General features: G+C 34.0%; 1 protein-coding gene across 1 annotated transcript; it reads right to left on the reverse strand.

The window, feature by feature from the left end:
* Positions 1–5,009: 5,009 nt before the first annotated feature.
* Positions 5,010–11,647, reverse strand: LOC148273196 (uncharacterized). The gene is made up of 5 exons (XM_088239045.1): positions 11,513–11,647; positions 10,339–10,497; positions 8,389–8,461; positions 6,908–7,997; positions 5,010–6,541 (listed from the first exon to the last, which is right to left on the reverse strand). The coding sequence occupies exons 2-5, from the start codon at positions 10,445–10,447 to the stop codon at positions 5,726–5,728; spliced, it is 2,088 nt and encodes a 695-aa protein (XP_088095171.1). The 5' UTR covers positions 10,448–10,497; positions 11,513–11,647; the 3' UTR covers positions 5,010–5,725.
* Positions 11,648–15,385: the final 3,738 nt, after the last annotated feature.

Raw genomic sequence — 15,385 nt, forward strand, 5'->3', positions numbered from 1 at the left:
TATTTAAACAAAGGTAGAGTGGTGAATGTCACAGAGTTTGTAAAGTGATCACTTAACTTAGCTGCTGATGACATATTATAAGCATTGCAAATGCATTGACTTCCATATTCTTAACATCTTCATCTCTGTTGAAAATATCTAAATACATAAATATTTGTGTTCGTATTATTTTCACAAAATATTCAACCTTGGAAAAATTATCTGAGACACTATTGGGTGACCGCAACTTGGCTGTATAATATGTTAGACATTTCGTCAACGGCAATCCATCACGGCCTAAGTCATCCAGATATACCATTTGGCCGTAAATACATTCAAGCATTGCTAGTAAAAATATTTTTCAAAAAACATTAGATATAATTGAAAAGTAAGATTTACCTTAATGTATTTTTAAAAATCCTTAATTTTTCTGAACACATAAAAAAATGTTGGATTGCCATGGACGATTTGATTGAATAGGATCGATATGATGCAAACATTTACATTCTTATTGTATCGGACGCGCTTAAGTGAGAAGTCCTAGCTAGGTACCCCAGTATTTGTTAGCTATGGGCTAGACCTCTAATAAAGATATTTGATCACTTTCGGGTCTGGTCATAGCAATAACGGGGTAGATGTAGAAAGGGATTTGTGTAAAATTGAATTACTGTTTGTTGTATATGTGTTTTGTGCTATTTTATTGTTATGAAGTGTTCATATTATTTGTTTGTATTGCTTTGTGTCGCTCGTCATGGCTCCAAGCAAATGGCCCGTACGGGCGGAATGCGCCCGTATTTACGTCGTCCGCGGCCGGTAAGTGGCCGAGAGTGGAGGGGGTTGTGCCCTCCGCGCCGCCTCGAGCCAATCGGCGCGGCGATACGGAGCCATTTGCCGAGCGTGGCGAGCGAGGGTTTATAACGTGTACACTTTAGGATAATAAATGAGTTGAGCTCCGCGCTTGTAACTGAAAAGTCGTGTGTTGTTATTTTCGCCTCCACCCTGAAGTACTCCCGCCATCTTGCCTTCGCCTCCGCTCTGCCCGCCGACTGCCTTCGCCTCTTTAGACCACTTGGACCGGGTGGAAAGTCCTTTTCAGGGCTACTGAGGTTGACGTGTGTGGTCGGCGCAGTCGTGCTCCTACCTCCCGACCTAGCCTTGTGTGTTGGCTTGGGAGGGTGGCTTCCCGTTTACGCCGGGAAGTCTGACTGCCGCAGACGCGGGCGACGGGCCAGCGCAAAACGTGGTAACGCGTGAGTTACACTTATCTTAAAAATTACAAGGCCACTAGGCAATAAATCATTTATTTCTAGCATAAAATTGTTTTTAATTTTGAAGCATTTTAACTTAAAGGAATCGTTTTGCTAGCTATCTCAAAACAGGTTATTGTACCTTGTGAGTTAGTTAGCAATCACACGTATAAAATAATATTATGTACAACTATTATGTTATTATAATTAAAATATTTGTACAAAAAACATCCAGATTTTTTTTGGATTGTATTACAAAAGGGTGAGGGCCGGTTTTATAAAAAAATCTATAATATTTCCGTAAGTGCTACGAGCCATTAACCGTTCAAAACGATAACTGAAGATTGTGAGTTGTCATCGGTAAGTATTTTGATCAAAATTCAAAAGCAAGTTGCAATTTCCGTGATTTTTCTAAGCAATCTTCAAAAATCTAACATTTTAGGGTACAAGGTAAAATGTAAAAAATAAATAATAGTAAATTATATATAAGAAATACTCACATTTTGCTAATTAATTCAGCGAAGAATAAAAGAAAATCAAATAAAAATTAGTAAAAACATCTGTCAGTGTCAAATACAGCATCGGCGCTGAAGATAACATTTCATAATGCATTTAACTGGCCGAACAATTATTTAACCAACTGGTAATGTTACAAACATTTATAAAACTCTGTAATTGGCCGCTGTACCAAATATTAGTTAAAAATAAAGACGGAAGAAGTGTAGTGGTTAGCGCGTGTGCGAGGTCTCGGGTTCAATTTCTGACATGGTTGACATGAAATATTTATTTGAAAAGTAGTTTTTACATTAGAATAGTTCATAGTCCCTAGGCTGGCACCTGAAGCCTAGACTGATCATTTTACCTTCATGTAACAGAAATGATCAAGATACGCTGCGATTGGTGTACCAATGCAGTGTCCTATGCACCATCAGGTGTGGAAAGGGAATGATGATGTTTTAAAAACCTGTCACAAACCAACGGAAAATTTTATAAATATTGCAAGTATATCTAAATAATTAATAAAATGTTAGTGTGACATTTACAGTTTTTTGACAATATTTGGACTTTGTGGTTTTAGTGCAAACTAAACAAAACTAAAAAAAAATTAGTATAAATAGTTGAAATAAAAATAAAAGATTTTTAAAAACTTATATAGTAGTTGAACTCTCCATATTTAGATTTGCAAAAATATTTTGTAAACACCGCTAAAAACCTATATAAATAATATCCAGAACATCTTTGAACAATTAGTAATAGCGGGGCGACATAGTTGAAGAAATTTTAATTAAAATATATTTTTTCGTTCGTTCATACAAATGAATGTGGACAATTACTTTCCACAAAAACACCGTATTTTTAACAGTGAATTTGAGGTACCTACGATTTTCGTAAAAATATTTGTGAAAGATCGATTGTATGGACAGAAAAATAAAATAAATATTATCATTTTGGAAAATTTTGGACGTTTGATGTTTTTAGAATGAAGTCTTCAAACTTACTTATGGACATTTACAAAACCGGCCCTAGAGGGGCCAATTACAGTGGTGAATAGGGTGTTTTCACAAGTCAGGAATAAAGTCAAAAATATCATATATACTTTGATTTTTATGATTCTAATGATATGACTATTAATGTATTCAAAACAAGTTTTCATTTATAATTTTCGGGTTTAAAAATGAGCACTTATAAAACCGCTCGCATTTTGCATCGCATCATTTTGATGTCGCGGGTTACGACTGCCGAATGCGCTTCTAATAAACGCTGCGTAGAAGTTTGGCGCCAAAACGTCATATGTGCGGTTTGTCCCACGGGGCGCAAAATGTCTCGTTTTCGGGTAATCAAAAAAAATCATATTTTAAACCTTTGTAGAAAATTTATCGGATGTCGCATGAAAAAATATTTTTTTTTTTTTTTACTTTTTTTAAAAATAAGAAATTGTGAAAAGACCCTATTATATCTCAGATACCCAGTAATAATCACATTTTAAATCAAATTAAGTCATCACACCACGAGAGTCGCCTGTCAAATCGACCGTGTTAAGGTCAAAGGCATTAACGCAAAATTCTGAAAAAACAGATTTCATAAATTCAAACGTGTTTTAAACCAATTGAATTCAAATTTAAATTATTTATTCACAAAGTAACATAACAAATAACAAAGGATTTAAGACGTTAAATTGGAACTTTATATCAAACCAAGAACGCTTGAGCAATGGTTCGACATTATTAAGGTATAATACTCTCTAATAGCAAGAGTATTTGCCTCTTAAACATAGTTTCACTAATGTGAAAGATGTCGATCTCCAAAGTGATAATGTTCAGCTGCTTGGCTGCTCTTCCAATCGGCATGACCAGAGGCAGTTGGTTCTGGAAACCGGGAGGTAAAACAGTCTGTGCTGACGCTGTCGGAGATAGCCATCAGGAACATAAAAATTGATACTCTCTAAAATGGCCGAGTTATCGATGAAACCCCTTAACAGTCTGAAAAAATGGGTCAGTGTAGACCCATCCCTTCTAAGTTGCAAACTATTGGTCCCAAGCATACCCAAGAGGAACCCAGTGGGATAGAGCCACGGATAACTACCATACTCCCTCATGTAGAGGTACCTCAGAAATTTTTTCTGAACCCTCTCCAACATGAGGGAGTATCTCGCTTCGTGCGGACTCCATATCACCAATGCACTCTCAAGCCTCGAGCAAACCAACGAGTTGTACAAAATTCTGAGTGTATGGGGATTCTCAAAAACCCTTCCAGTTCGGAGAATAAAACCCAATATCTTTAGTGCAAGGTCAGTGAATAAGTTTTATGCATGTTCTGACAAAATAATTTAAGTCAATAAATGTCTGCAGTTCAAATCCTTTGGCTAGAATGTATATAAAACATACGCAATTGGTTTTAAACACATTTGAAACAGTGAAACCATACAGAGCCAAAATGGAGGCTGATTTTTGCGGAATTAAAATGATTATTTTTATCACAGCCAAATTTTAAAAACCTTTGCTTAACTATTCCATTCATTCACATTATGAGTTCTAAAACAAGATTGCGCCTTCCGAGACTAGGATTAAGAAGCTTAACCTACTTTTGAAAACAACCACATTGGGACGATGTGGAAGATTTTTGTATGGCTACAAAAAATGGTATACAAAAAAAATAATTGAGTTTGTTTCACTGTAAAAGGATCTCATAACTTAGTAGTCAAATGGCAGAAGGGACCATCTGTAATTTTTTTCAGTTTTTTGTTTTCAACAGTTTTAATATTTATTTTATTTTTTACACATAGAAAAAAAAGCATAATTTAAAATGGTAATTAATTCTTGAAAAGTAACACTAAAATATTTTAGTTTGTGGATAAAAGTCTTCAAATTGAGTCTTATTTCGGCCATCCTGAACATTTTTGAAAATTACAGATGGTCAACGAATTTGCCAGCAATTTAAAATGATGATTAACCTAAATTTGTCGCAACAGAGAGGGAAAACATTTTTGAGAAGAGAATATGGAAGTTTAGGCATTCACAGGGCTTATGACCTGTCATTGGCTGGTATAAGTGGCCACTTCACACACTGTGTAACATTCACCATTCTACCTATGTCTAAACACTCACATATCCTCAACTCTTCCGTCTGTTGACTTTTGTGAGATTCATCTGACTGAATTATTTCACAAGGCTGGATTGAAACCAGCCGATGACTTTATATCTTTATAACTCCCCGGGGAGGAAATCCAGCCTGTCTACAAACATTTGGACATACTTAAAACATTGTTGATCAAACTAGCTGGTATTTTTTTTTTTTTAAAGTTGCCTAGTAGGTGAAATAGCCAGATGAATCTCACCCACATCAATAAAGGTTTCAGCTCTATCACTTACAATCTTCTTCGACATGCTCAAAACATTGTTGTTGATGATTTATTATCAATTGAATGATTATTCATCAAAAGTTTTACTATCATTTATCCATAATAAATGAAAAAAAAACCTCTTCATGATTAAAATTAGCGCACATTCACATGTCGATGAGTACATTTCTCAAACTATGAGATATAATGAGAACATGGGAGAACTACATCGTCATGCAGAATCCTCGGACCCATCAAGGATGATCAGAGATGGGGGAAAAGATTCAATACGAAGCTCTACCATCTATATCAGGTCATCAGCATAATCAAATCCATTAAAATTAACAGCTTGCGTTGGTGCAAATGCCTTACCTTACATTTACACTGTACGGGGGATCTGGAGCTCCCAAAAAGAGTCCTGTTTAACGACTCAATAGGGCGAAGACTGCGATGGTTGGATGATGTCGTGGCAGACTGTCAGGCTCTGGGGCAGCAAAACTGGAAGGTGGCAGCCGGACACATGACAGGGTGGAAATGTTTCTTGAAGGAAGCTGAGACGCACCGATGATTGTAACGCTGAGGATGTATGTATTCATGTTACACAAGATCTAAATGTCAAAAGTGTGTTATCAACCGATAAAGGGATGACACTTTGAGGTTTCTAGTCATCATCATCATCTAAATTGATGATTGAAGGATCATCGTCATCATCCAAATTGATACGAAAGTCGAGGGAATATTTTTTCCTATCTTTAGGTTTAGAATTCACCTGTTGGGATTTCTGCGCTGGTGGATATGGAGGGTTTGAAGTTTTATTACTCGGCGTATACACGGACTGCGTGTTTACTTGTTTGGATTTCTGGACCGGTGGGTTATATGCAACGGAATCATCACTCATAGCCTTTTTAAATATATCCTCAATATTGACAATTGAGTATTCTTTCGCAGCTTCTGCTGCAGGTGGTGTGTGCTCAGGCTCATACGACTTTGTCTGAGAATTCTCAGTTCGATTTTCTCCAGCGGTAAGGTCAACCACATCTTTATCTGGTTTGACTTCCGCTAAACTGTAAGCATTTGCGTTCTCAATCTGTTGGGTCAGTACAAACAGATTCTTCTTACTGTCATCAATGGGCTTGGGGAAGTCTTCCATTTTGTTGGTTTTGTTTATTACATCCGAGATCGATATTATCGGCATACTTGTCAGGGATAGGCTCTTCTCTGCGGCGGCACGTAATACCAAGGGTCTCAGGAGATTTAATTGTGTGGTGGTCATGAATAGTTCTGTACCGACGGGTCTGATTATGAAAGGATTCTCGCTAACATATTCAAAATCTTCGCCAATAATAACATCCTCTATCATTTCCACCCGAAATTTAGGGCGACAAACAAGGTCTCTTAAGGGTTGTAATATGATCAAATCATCCACAGATGGTTGTGTTTGGATTTTCGATTTTGACGCGCTCTTTAAATTGGCAGCCTGAATAAAACATAAAAAAATAAATATTTATATTATGATGATCAACTGCTGATTTTATGATACACAAAGGACAGATATCTCTACAAAGATGAGAGAATTATAAGATAAAGTGGCAAATTAATTTATTCAACCAAAATAACATTCGGGACAATACATCAGACCAGGAACCCCCGAGCAATGGTTCAATATTATTAAGATGTAATACTGATTTATTTACTGTATTATCTATAATATGCTCGTTGTATGTCAGTTTATGGCCTAAAACAACCCCTAAATCTCTGATGGACTTAACTACATCAATTTTGGAGTTTTCTATTAGGTACTCGAAGGAAATCGGTTGAAAAGTATTATTGGTAATTGACTCACCTTTCGTAAAGTTGGAGGTCTCTTTGTGAGTGACACTGCGTAATACCTCACAGAGTGATAAGTTTCTTTTGCAAACTCAGTCTGACAAATCATCATGTCCTGCGCGAGAATGTTTTTATCCTGGAACATGTACACGCGAAGTAGTTTCGTATGCTGCGCAAATGGCTGCCGCATCAGGGACTTCGCCTTAGTTTTCGTCAGCCTACGAATAGCCGAGACGATTGTGTCTTTATCCACTTTGTCGCTCAGGTATTCGATAATTTTAGGTTTTATTTCCATGTACGAGAAGTGGATGTCTTCGGAGATGGCTTCGGAGACGTCGACCGCTTCTTGTTTCATTTCTGGAGGCATTTCCATAGGGGGCGGAACTAATATTTTATTGAGAGTATCAGCATTGTTCGTCGGTTGCTGATGTTCTATTGGTTTTTCTACTGCGGTGTTTTGGGGAGGATCAAACTGATCAGGTTGTTCGATTTTGACTGGAACTGGTTCGGGCAACCTGGGAACCTCTTCACTGAGCTTGTTCAGATCGTCTCTGACAAATTCGTAGGAAAAGAGTTTGAGAGCTTTTGTTTGCGATTCAATGTCTTTCTTATCCGCGAAGTAACTGATTAGGGTTGATGCTACAGATGAGAAATTTTCTCGATTTCTATCTGCGGTGGTTGTTTCTTTTTTCTTAACCATATTATGGTATTTCTGATCAAAAAGGCTTTCCGACGATTTCACACTAATCTTAGGGCCGTCATATTTATAATTGCTTTGGGGACAGTTTTTAGAACCCGCAGGCAATCTGGAAGCCGGCTCTTTAATAACAAAGTTTTGTTCACAGTTATTGTAAATTAAATTTCTTATATTTATAGAATCGTTTGACACGACTTTATCGACCTTCACCGCAGAAGCTCCATAATCCCTAACGGGTTGATCCGGAGATGGTTCCATTTCTAACAGTTGACTCTTCAGTTGGAGGACCTCTATATGTAAAAGCAAATTTTTTTTTTTATTGTTTTGAATTTCTTGTAGTTCTTTCATGTTGCGAATTTCTAGTTTTAAGATATTTGCTTTGGTTATAAGTGCCATGGCATCTGCATTGCTGTAAAAAAGTTATTTAAAATCTCATTTAGAACAATAACATTGACTTTGATAATATCAAATTGTAATTCTTCTTCTTCTTAGTTTTTTTATTGGCTTTTTAACCACCCAACTGGGTGTTCTAGCCAGTGTAAGTTTCAGATACTTAGTTAAATATTTACACATATGTTAGTACTATATACAAGTAGTGTGTTTGGACATGAGTTAAGTGTAATCATTTTTCAGAGCTCCAAGGCGTGTCGTTGTATAGTTGATGAACAAAAATCATAATATTTTCAAGCCATGTTTTAATAATATTTCATATTCATAAGCCATTTGTATGGAAATTAATTTTCATTAGTTGTTAAAAATCTTAAGTTGTACTAAAAATTTATTTAAAAATTAATACTTACTCTGTTTCTTCCGGATTGGGAAGTGGATTTATATTTTGTATAACAAATTTTTCATATTCGGATTCTGAGATTACTGAAACAATAAAAAAATAACTATATTTAATAAGCAGCAAAACACATATTATGTTGTACAACATATGAATACAGAAACAATTTTTTATAACTCTTAAAAATCCCTCTGGAAACGGTGATGTAATGGCATGTAACATTAAGCAAAAGATGACATATTTTGAAATACAGGTATACGAATCAATAATCTATTTTCCATAATTTGTAGTATTAATCATAATAACAAAATACTTCATAATTTAAAAAGAGAGATAATATCAAGTCATGTTTTCTATTTAGACTCATGTGACATCATGGAGCTTTAAATAGATTGAAATCTCAACAGAGAGGAAGAAATCTTTCTGAGGATAAAACTGTATTATTTCATTTATTTAATGTTAAACTAATATGCACATACAACGATTGATTAATATGCTCCACCCTTAACCTAATTGGGAGTTGATCGGACCAGTTGATGAGTATGCATTATTAATTTATTTTGTAGAAACAAACATTCAACAATGATAAATTACATAATGAAGATGAAACATTTCACCTATCCTAATATTAACATATTACAACATTTTACAGAAGGGAATATAGAAGTCTGGGCATTCACAAAGTTTATGACCTGTCATTGGCTGGTTTAAGTTAGATCAAATAAATCTTACCGCAACAGTAAAGGTTTCATCTCTTTAACTTCACAAACAGATAGAAGAGCCGAAGTTAAAGACTCCATGCCCCGACTAGTCAATATTTAATGTAGTTTTCGAGGTAAAACCTACTCTATTTTATGTTTACATTTCAGTTTCATACCCCACTTACACCTCTTCCAAACGTCTCCATTCCTTCCTATCACCCTCTTTTATCATCCATCTAATGTCATATTCATTTAACTGCAAAAATTTCATGAAATCAATGCCACGAAATTGATATTAACTGTGTTTGATAAAAAGGAAAAACCAAAACCATTATAATTATTTGATTAATAAACGTATAAACCATATTGACATGCAAATACAATCATTGAAAATATTTTAACCGCTTTTTGTTTGATGAATATTGAATATTTTTTAACTATGGGAAAAATTTGAGTACCAGGGTACTTTTATTGTATTATTAATTATTAGACAATGGGACAACGGCTATCCGGCTTAGGGGCTTACTGGATATCCGGCCAAACCACTTTCCGTTTCATCACAAATTTACACTAACAAGCTTGAATGTTTTTTTTTTTTTTTTAATAAAATGGCGTTGCATAATAAATTGTATGCTTTTGCCGATGTCATGTTGAATTATTTTATAAACAAACTGGTTCGCAGTACGCAACCAGGCCCAACCGTTGGGTCTGCAAGCAACATAAACATAAATAAGTCTAACAGCTCCGAGAAAGTTCTCTCCTTTCTCGTTTCAAAATCAAAAGGAGAATTCCTCCACCAAACGATCAATCCTCCCCCCATACTCATGCTACCGTCACCGATGCAATAACAGGCCCCAGTCGAGCACTACAAATCGATTCCATTTTTTTTTTTTTAAATTTAAGCAAAAGATTATATATAGATGGATTCCTGCTCGCTAAGATGAGTTGGATATTCGTATGAAGGGAAATGAGAGGGGTCAAAGTCTTGAAAGAGGTTGGCATTTGGTCATTTGTTGGGCACACAAAGAATAAGTGGTTGAGATCTTCTTCTTCAAAACGACAATCGCAAATGGGGGAGTCAGACACCAATTCTCGCAAGCTGAGTCCTCGTACATCAATGCCCTGTGCTCATTCGACAAATGGTGGATGTATCTTTTTTGTTCAAAAAATTTTTCTTAAACCAAAGACGTGATGGGATATCAGGTTGGATGAGAGCGTAATGTTTTCCTTTCAAGTTGTAATTATAAATAAATAAATGTAACCTTTTCCATGGAGGGCTTGGGATTTCCCACCTATCTCTGGGTCCGGGGTTAGTTTCCTTTTCCTCCCCCTCCCCCTCCCGCGAGTAGACGTACCGCCCCTTCGTAGCATAATTCCAGCTTACAACATAAATCCCGAGGAACATTCACTATTGCAAAGTCCTGAAATAAGAGAAGAATTTTACAATATTAAGTATCTTTCTTTGGGTGATCCTGTGAAAGTTTGATTCCTTCCAGAGCCAATCTTCTGAGTGTTTTGTAGGAAAAAAAATGTGTTTATGTACTAGTCATTTGTACCGTGTCGCAGTCGGCAGCAGGCCAAAAATCTCTAAAAGCGGAACACTTTATAGACACAACATAGTTTCGCTTTTGAACCAAAGATTTTGCTATATGCCTAGAAATTAGGTAACTGATAAAACTAGAAATTACAGTGCGCGAAAAATAAAAGAGGTAAAAGAGACTCAGTTTACCCTTAAGATGGCTCCTGCAATGGTAGCCAAAACGTCAGAACAAATCCAACACACACGGTATCACCCAAAAAAGAAACATATTGATAATGGTGACCGTGAATACGCATCCAGAAGAAATTGTATTTAAAATAAATTATTAGAACTAATAAACTTATTTAATTTAACGAGTTTTTTGATAAATTAACACAGAATATACAGAAAAAATATGAGAATTAGTTAGAAAGGATATAAAGAAAAGTTTTGCAAAGTAAAAAAAAACAATAATCACAAAGGTATGCGATCGAAATAACATGTTATTTTTCAAGCGAACTCTCTAAATACGTTCTAAAATATATCATATGGTTATTTATATTTAAAACTTAAATTATTATAATTTATTATTAAACTGTAATTAATCTTCAAACTGTATCGTGATATTTTTAATTAAGAAAAAAGATGATAAATAAACATTAAATACCGCGTAAACTAATACCTAATACAGCATTACATTGTATCGTAATAATCCAAACTCAAGCAATGCATTTTATGAGTGTTTAATAAATAACAATATATTATAATAAAATGAGTTTATTATCATATCTAGCGGCATGTTGATTTGTTAGTAATTTTGATTTTCCTATAGCTGCGAATTTTTGACATATTTTGGTTTAAGTTAAGAAGATAAAAAAAGTAGATTATTTCACTGTTTTAAGTCAGTAAAGTTTTACCTTACTTCTTCCTTAAATGCGCGATTATTTCAATTTGGCCGCAGATAGAAAATAAAAACCGAAACATAGATTGACAGACTCACAAAATAATAATAAATTTATAGTCTAAAACGAAAATAAATAACATATAAGATTGCCATAATTTGAGTCCCTACATTTTTTCCTTATGCGGGGTAAGTTGTATAACAAATCCTCCTGAAACCATAATTTTGGAAAATGGTGGCAAATGATACAAACCTAAATACATAAAACTCTGAGGAATTCGTGATGAAAAATAAGTAGCTTATTTTACTTCCCGTCTCTCCGGCCATCCCTGTGAAAAAAATCAAGTCGATCAGTCGCTTAAAAACAAAACAGAATTACGATTGATACTACTTTTTATCCCAAAAAAAAAATTATTTCACCTCAAAATTTCTTCTTATTACCATGTGAGCGAATCCGTGGGAAAAAGCTATATTTGTCGGCTCTTAAAACAGTTGGACCTTTTTTAGAAGACTCTTGATTTCAAGCAACCTTTAGTGATAACTTTTTAATATATGATTTTCGTTTGCAGGTCATTATTCGGAAAACATTATGCGAATCACTACTACTTGTAGTCCAAAATTCTACTATAAAACCAAAAAGAAAAGCAAATCAAACTTGCCAATGTTCAATTGTTTGAGCTTGACTTTATAATAATTAGACATGTTTTTTGACCAATCTTATATTTATAAAAATATGACAAAACAGTGGTGTTCAAATAATGCTACTCATTGTTGACATCATATAATTCAATATATTATAATTCTACGGCTGATCTATAATATTATTTTCATTGTAATTTTTTTAAATTCTTTTTTAATTTTTTAAATAAGTATACAATTTTACTTCTCACCTTTCCGGCTATCCCTATGCAAAAAAATATGTCGATCGGTCGCTCTGTTGAACATGAAGGAAACACAAACGAACGCACTTTTGCATTTATAATATTAGCATGAATTATCTATGTGCATATTTTTTTTAAAAGGAATAACTCGTTAAACCTCTAATTTAGAGGTGGGGGAGTGGGGATATGGAAGTTATAAAAAATATACCACAGCACCCAGACTAATTGAGAAAATTAATTTCTTTGATTTTTTTATTGCAACTGGCGGGAATTAAACCCATAAGTTTTACCAACTGCACTACGGCGCCTGTGTATATAGAGGGGTGTTCTTTAAACCCTGCACATCCGAAACCACAATGATCAGCAAGAAGACATATTGGCATATTTAAAAAAATATTTAGAGCAAAGATTTTTTTTAAAAATAAAATATTAAAAAAACAAATGGTTGCTTACTTCTGCAGGGGAGAAGCGAGGGGGGCGCGACCGCTCGGTTGATGGAGTGTTAGACCCCCCCCCCTCCCCCTCATAGTTTCACCCCTGCAGAAGTTAGCAACCATTTGTTTTTTAAATATTTTATTTTTGAAAAATTTTATTTGTTCTAAAAATTTATATTAGTGTGCCAATATGTCTTCTTGCTCATACTGATCATCGTGGTTTCGGATGTGACAGGGTTTGAAGAACACCTATATATATATATAAAACTTTGATTGGCTGGGGAGAGGGATTATATTTTCAAACATCCCTAAAAAACAACCTTTGAGGGAAAAAATTAACAAAATAAATAAGTAACAATGTTTATTCAAAATAATCTGTAGCATGTACAATGTACATATTCTTACAAAATATTACTTCTAAACTTAATTCACCACATAATAAATTACATCACTATAAATTTTGAACACTAACCAAAACACCCAAGGATTATGCATTTACAGATTCCATTGACAAAATTCGAAAATAAATATTCTTACTTTGAGATTAATATAAAGCATAATAATTATTGAATATTATGAAACTTCAATTAAACAGTGATTGATGCCTTCAGACTTTTTTTCAAAAGACAACAATAAAAGAATGAAACATGGCCAAAATAAAAATATATAAAATTAAGCTGATTTTGTAAAAATGATAAAACAATTAAATCATGGCAATTAAGATTTCAAGACAAGACAACCTCAATTCCCCACTCGGAAGTAAAGAGAACACTATATGAGGGGGTTAAAAGCAAAAATGTCACCGTCCATGATGACTGTTTTTGGAAAGACCAACAAAACCTCGTTCCTTTAAGTTCAATCTCCAACTTATGCGTGATATAACAGGTAGTGAAAAGACTTTTCATTTTGAGTCATGAAGAAATAGTCTTTTTGCTACTGGTTTCCTTGTATTCCCAAAAACAGTGATCATTGGACAGTGGGGTTTTTGCTTTTAACTCCCTCATATACAACTATTATAAAAGCAGTAGCACCCGTAGGTACTATCAGCAATAGTAAAGTAGTTCAGTAGAGTTCCATTCTGATCAGTTCAATTCAGTTATTGCCGTTCCTCTAGCGCTTCATAACCAAATTCTGTATTTTACACATTGATGCATTACGTCGTTTTCTTCTGTCCTCCAACTAATGTAGGAGTTCCCTGCATCAACAAGAAAAATTCTACGGTACTATGAAAGAAGGGTGCATTTTTTGTTAACTAGTCAAATGTCATTTTTATCAAAACTACGAAATGGCTCAGTTGTTTTCACCAACAAGATGATATACCCTTGATATTTTGTTTTTGAAACTGAAAACAATGAATTTGTGTATAAAAAAAATTCATGAACACATAATAAAACATTATATTTCATAATTTTATTCTTATAATTCTACAACTCAATTATGTAGGCACATATTTATGTTTTATTTGTATTCGGTCATATAAAGGCAAAGCATGCAAAAAATCTAAGACTTATATACAAACTGATTTAAGACATACCCGGAAACCAATGTCCACTGTTACCTGAACTACTATCATCCAAAAAACACTGCAAAAGGTGAATCATGCATTTCCTGAACGTAAACAATCAAAGCATCCTAAATTAGATGTCAAATTGCTGACAGTAAGGGAAATAGAAGATGACCTCGATTCGTCACTCAGAATAAAGGGAAACATTATTAACACCTACTGTATACGTTGGAGCACCCTTAGGTTCTAAAGTAATTCAGGAGTAAACAGTTCACAGTTCACAGTATCTCTCTATATTATTCGACATGCAATAAATACACATCAAAGTACCAACATAATTTTTCTTCTGTCAAATCCAACAGGTGTAGGAACTTTCTGCATCAAAAAACCAAAATATTACAAATTTGTTTGCGCTCCTGACAAAAAATCAGTAGTGTTTCAAAACTGGCTAGCAGAATAATTCTATTAAGTGATTTTGAACAAAGACATTTGAAATAAATTAAAATCACAAAGTGCTTCAATTGTTAATTATATTAAATATTACTATGTCAATATTGCTTTCTTTTTCATGTCTATTATGTTGTTTCTTAACATATATTATGTACATAAGCTATAAGTTTTAGGTGTGACACCTTTTATTTTCCATGAGATTATTGATAATGTTTGCCACAATAATATAGATCATAAACATTTATATAGACACATGAATATTTAAATAAACAAAATAATATTTAAACAAATTTAATTTTCAAAAAATTAAAAATAAACTATTTTTATAAACTAAATAATCCGGTCATTTTTGCTTTAATTTAGTGAATAATATTTTACATCTTTAAAAAAAAAAATGTGACAGCTTAGCTTTGACAAAAGATCATAATATAAGAATATGACACTATATTTCAACAATTAAATAATAAAATCTTTATTAACAAAAATAACTGCCAATATCAACCGTTCATGTGATGATCTTTTTGGCGTTGTCGATTAAATAACAATGTTTTTGATAAATCAGCACCACATTTGACTTTACACCACCACTTTTTTTTTTTATTTACAAACAAACAACTGAA

Source organism: Micrasema longulum, unplaced genomic scaffold (genome assembly GCF_059751315.1).
Source record: "Micrasema longulum isolate JH-2025_06_02 unplaced genomic scaffold, ASM5975131v1 h1tg002045l, whole genome shotgun sequence".
In the NCBI taxonomy this organism is placed as follows: Eukaryota; Metazoa; Arthropoda; class Insecta; order Trichoptera; family Brachycentridae; genus Micrasema; species Micrasema longulum.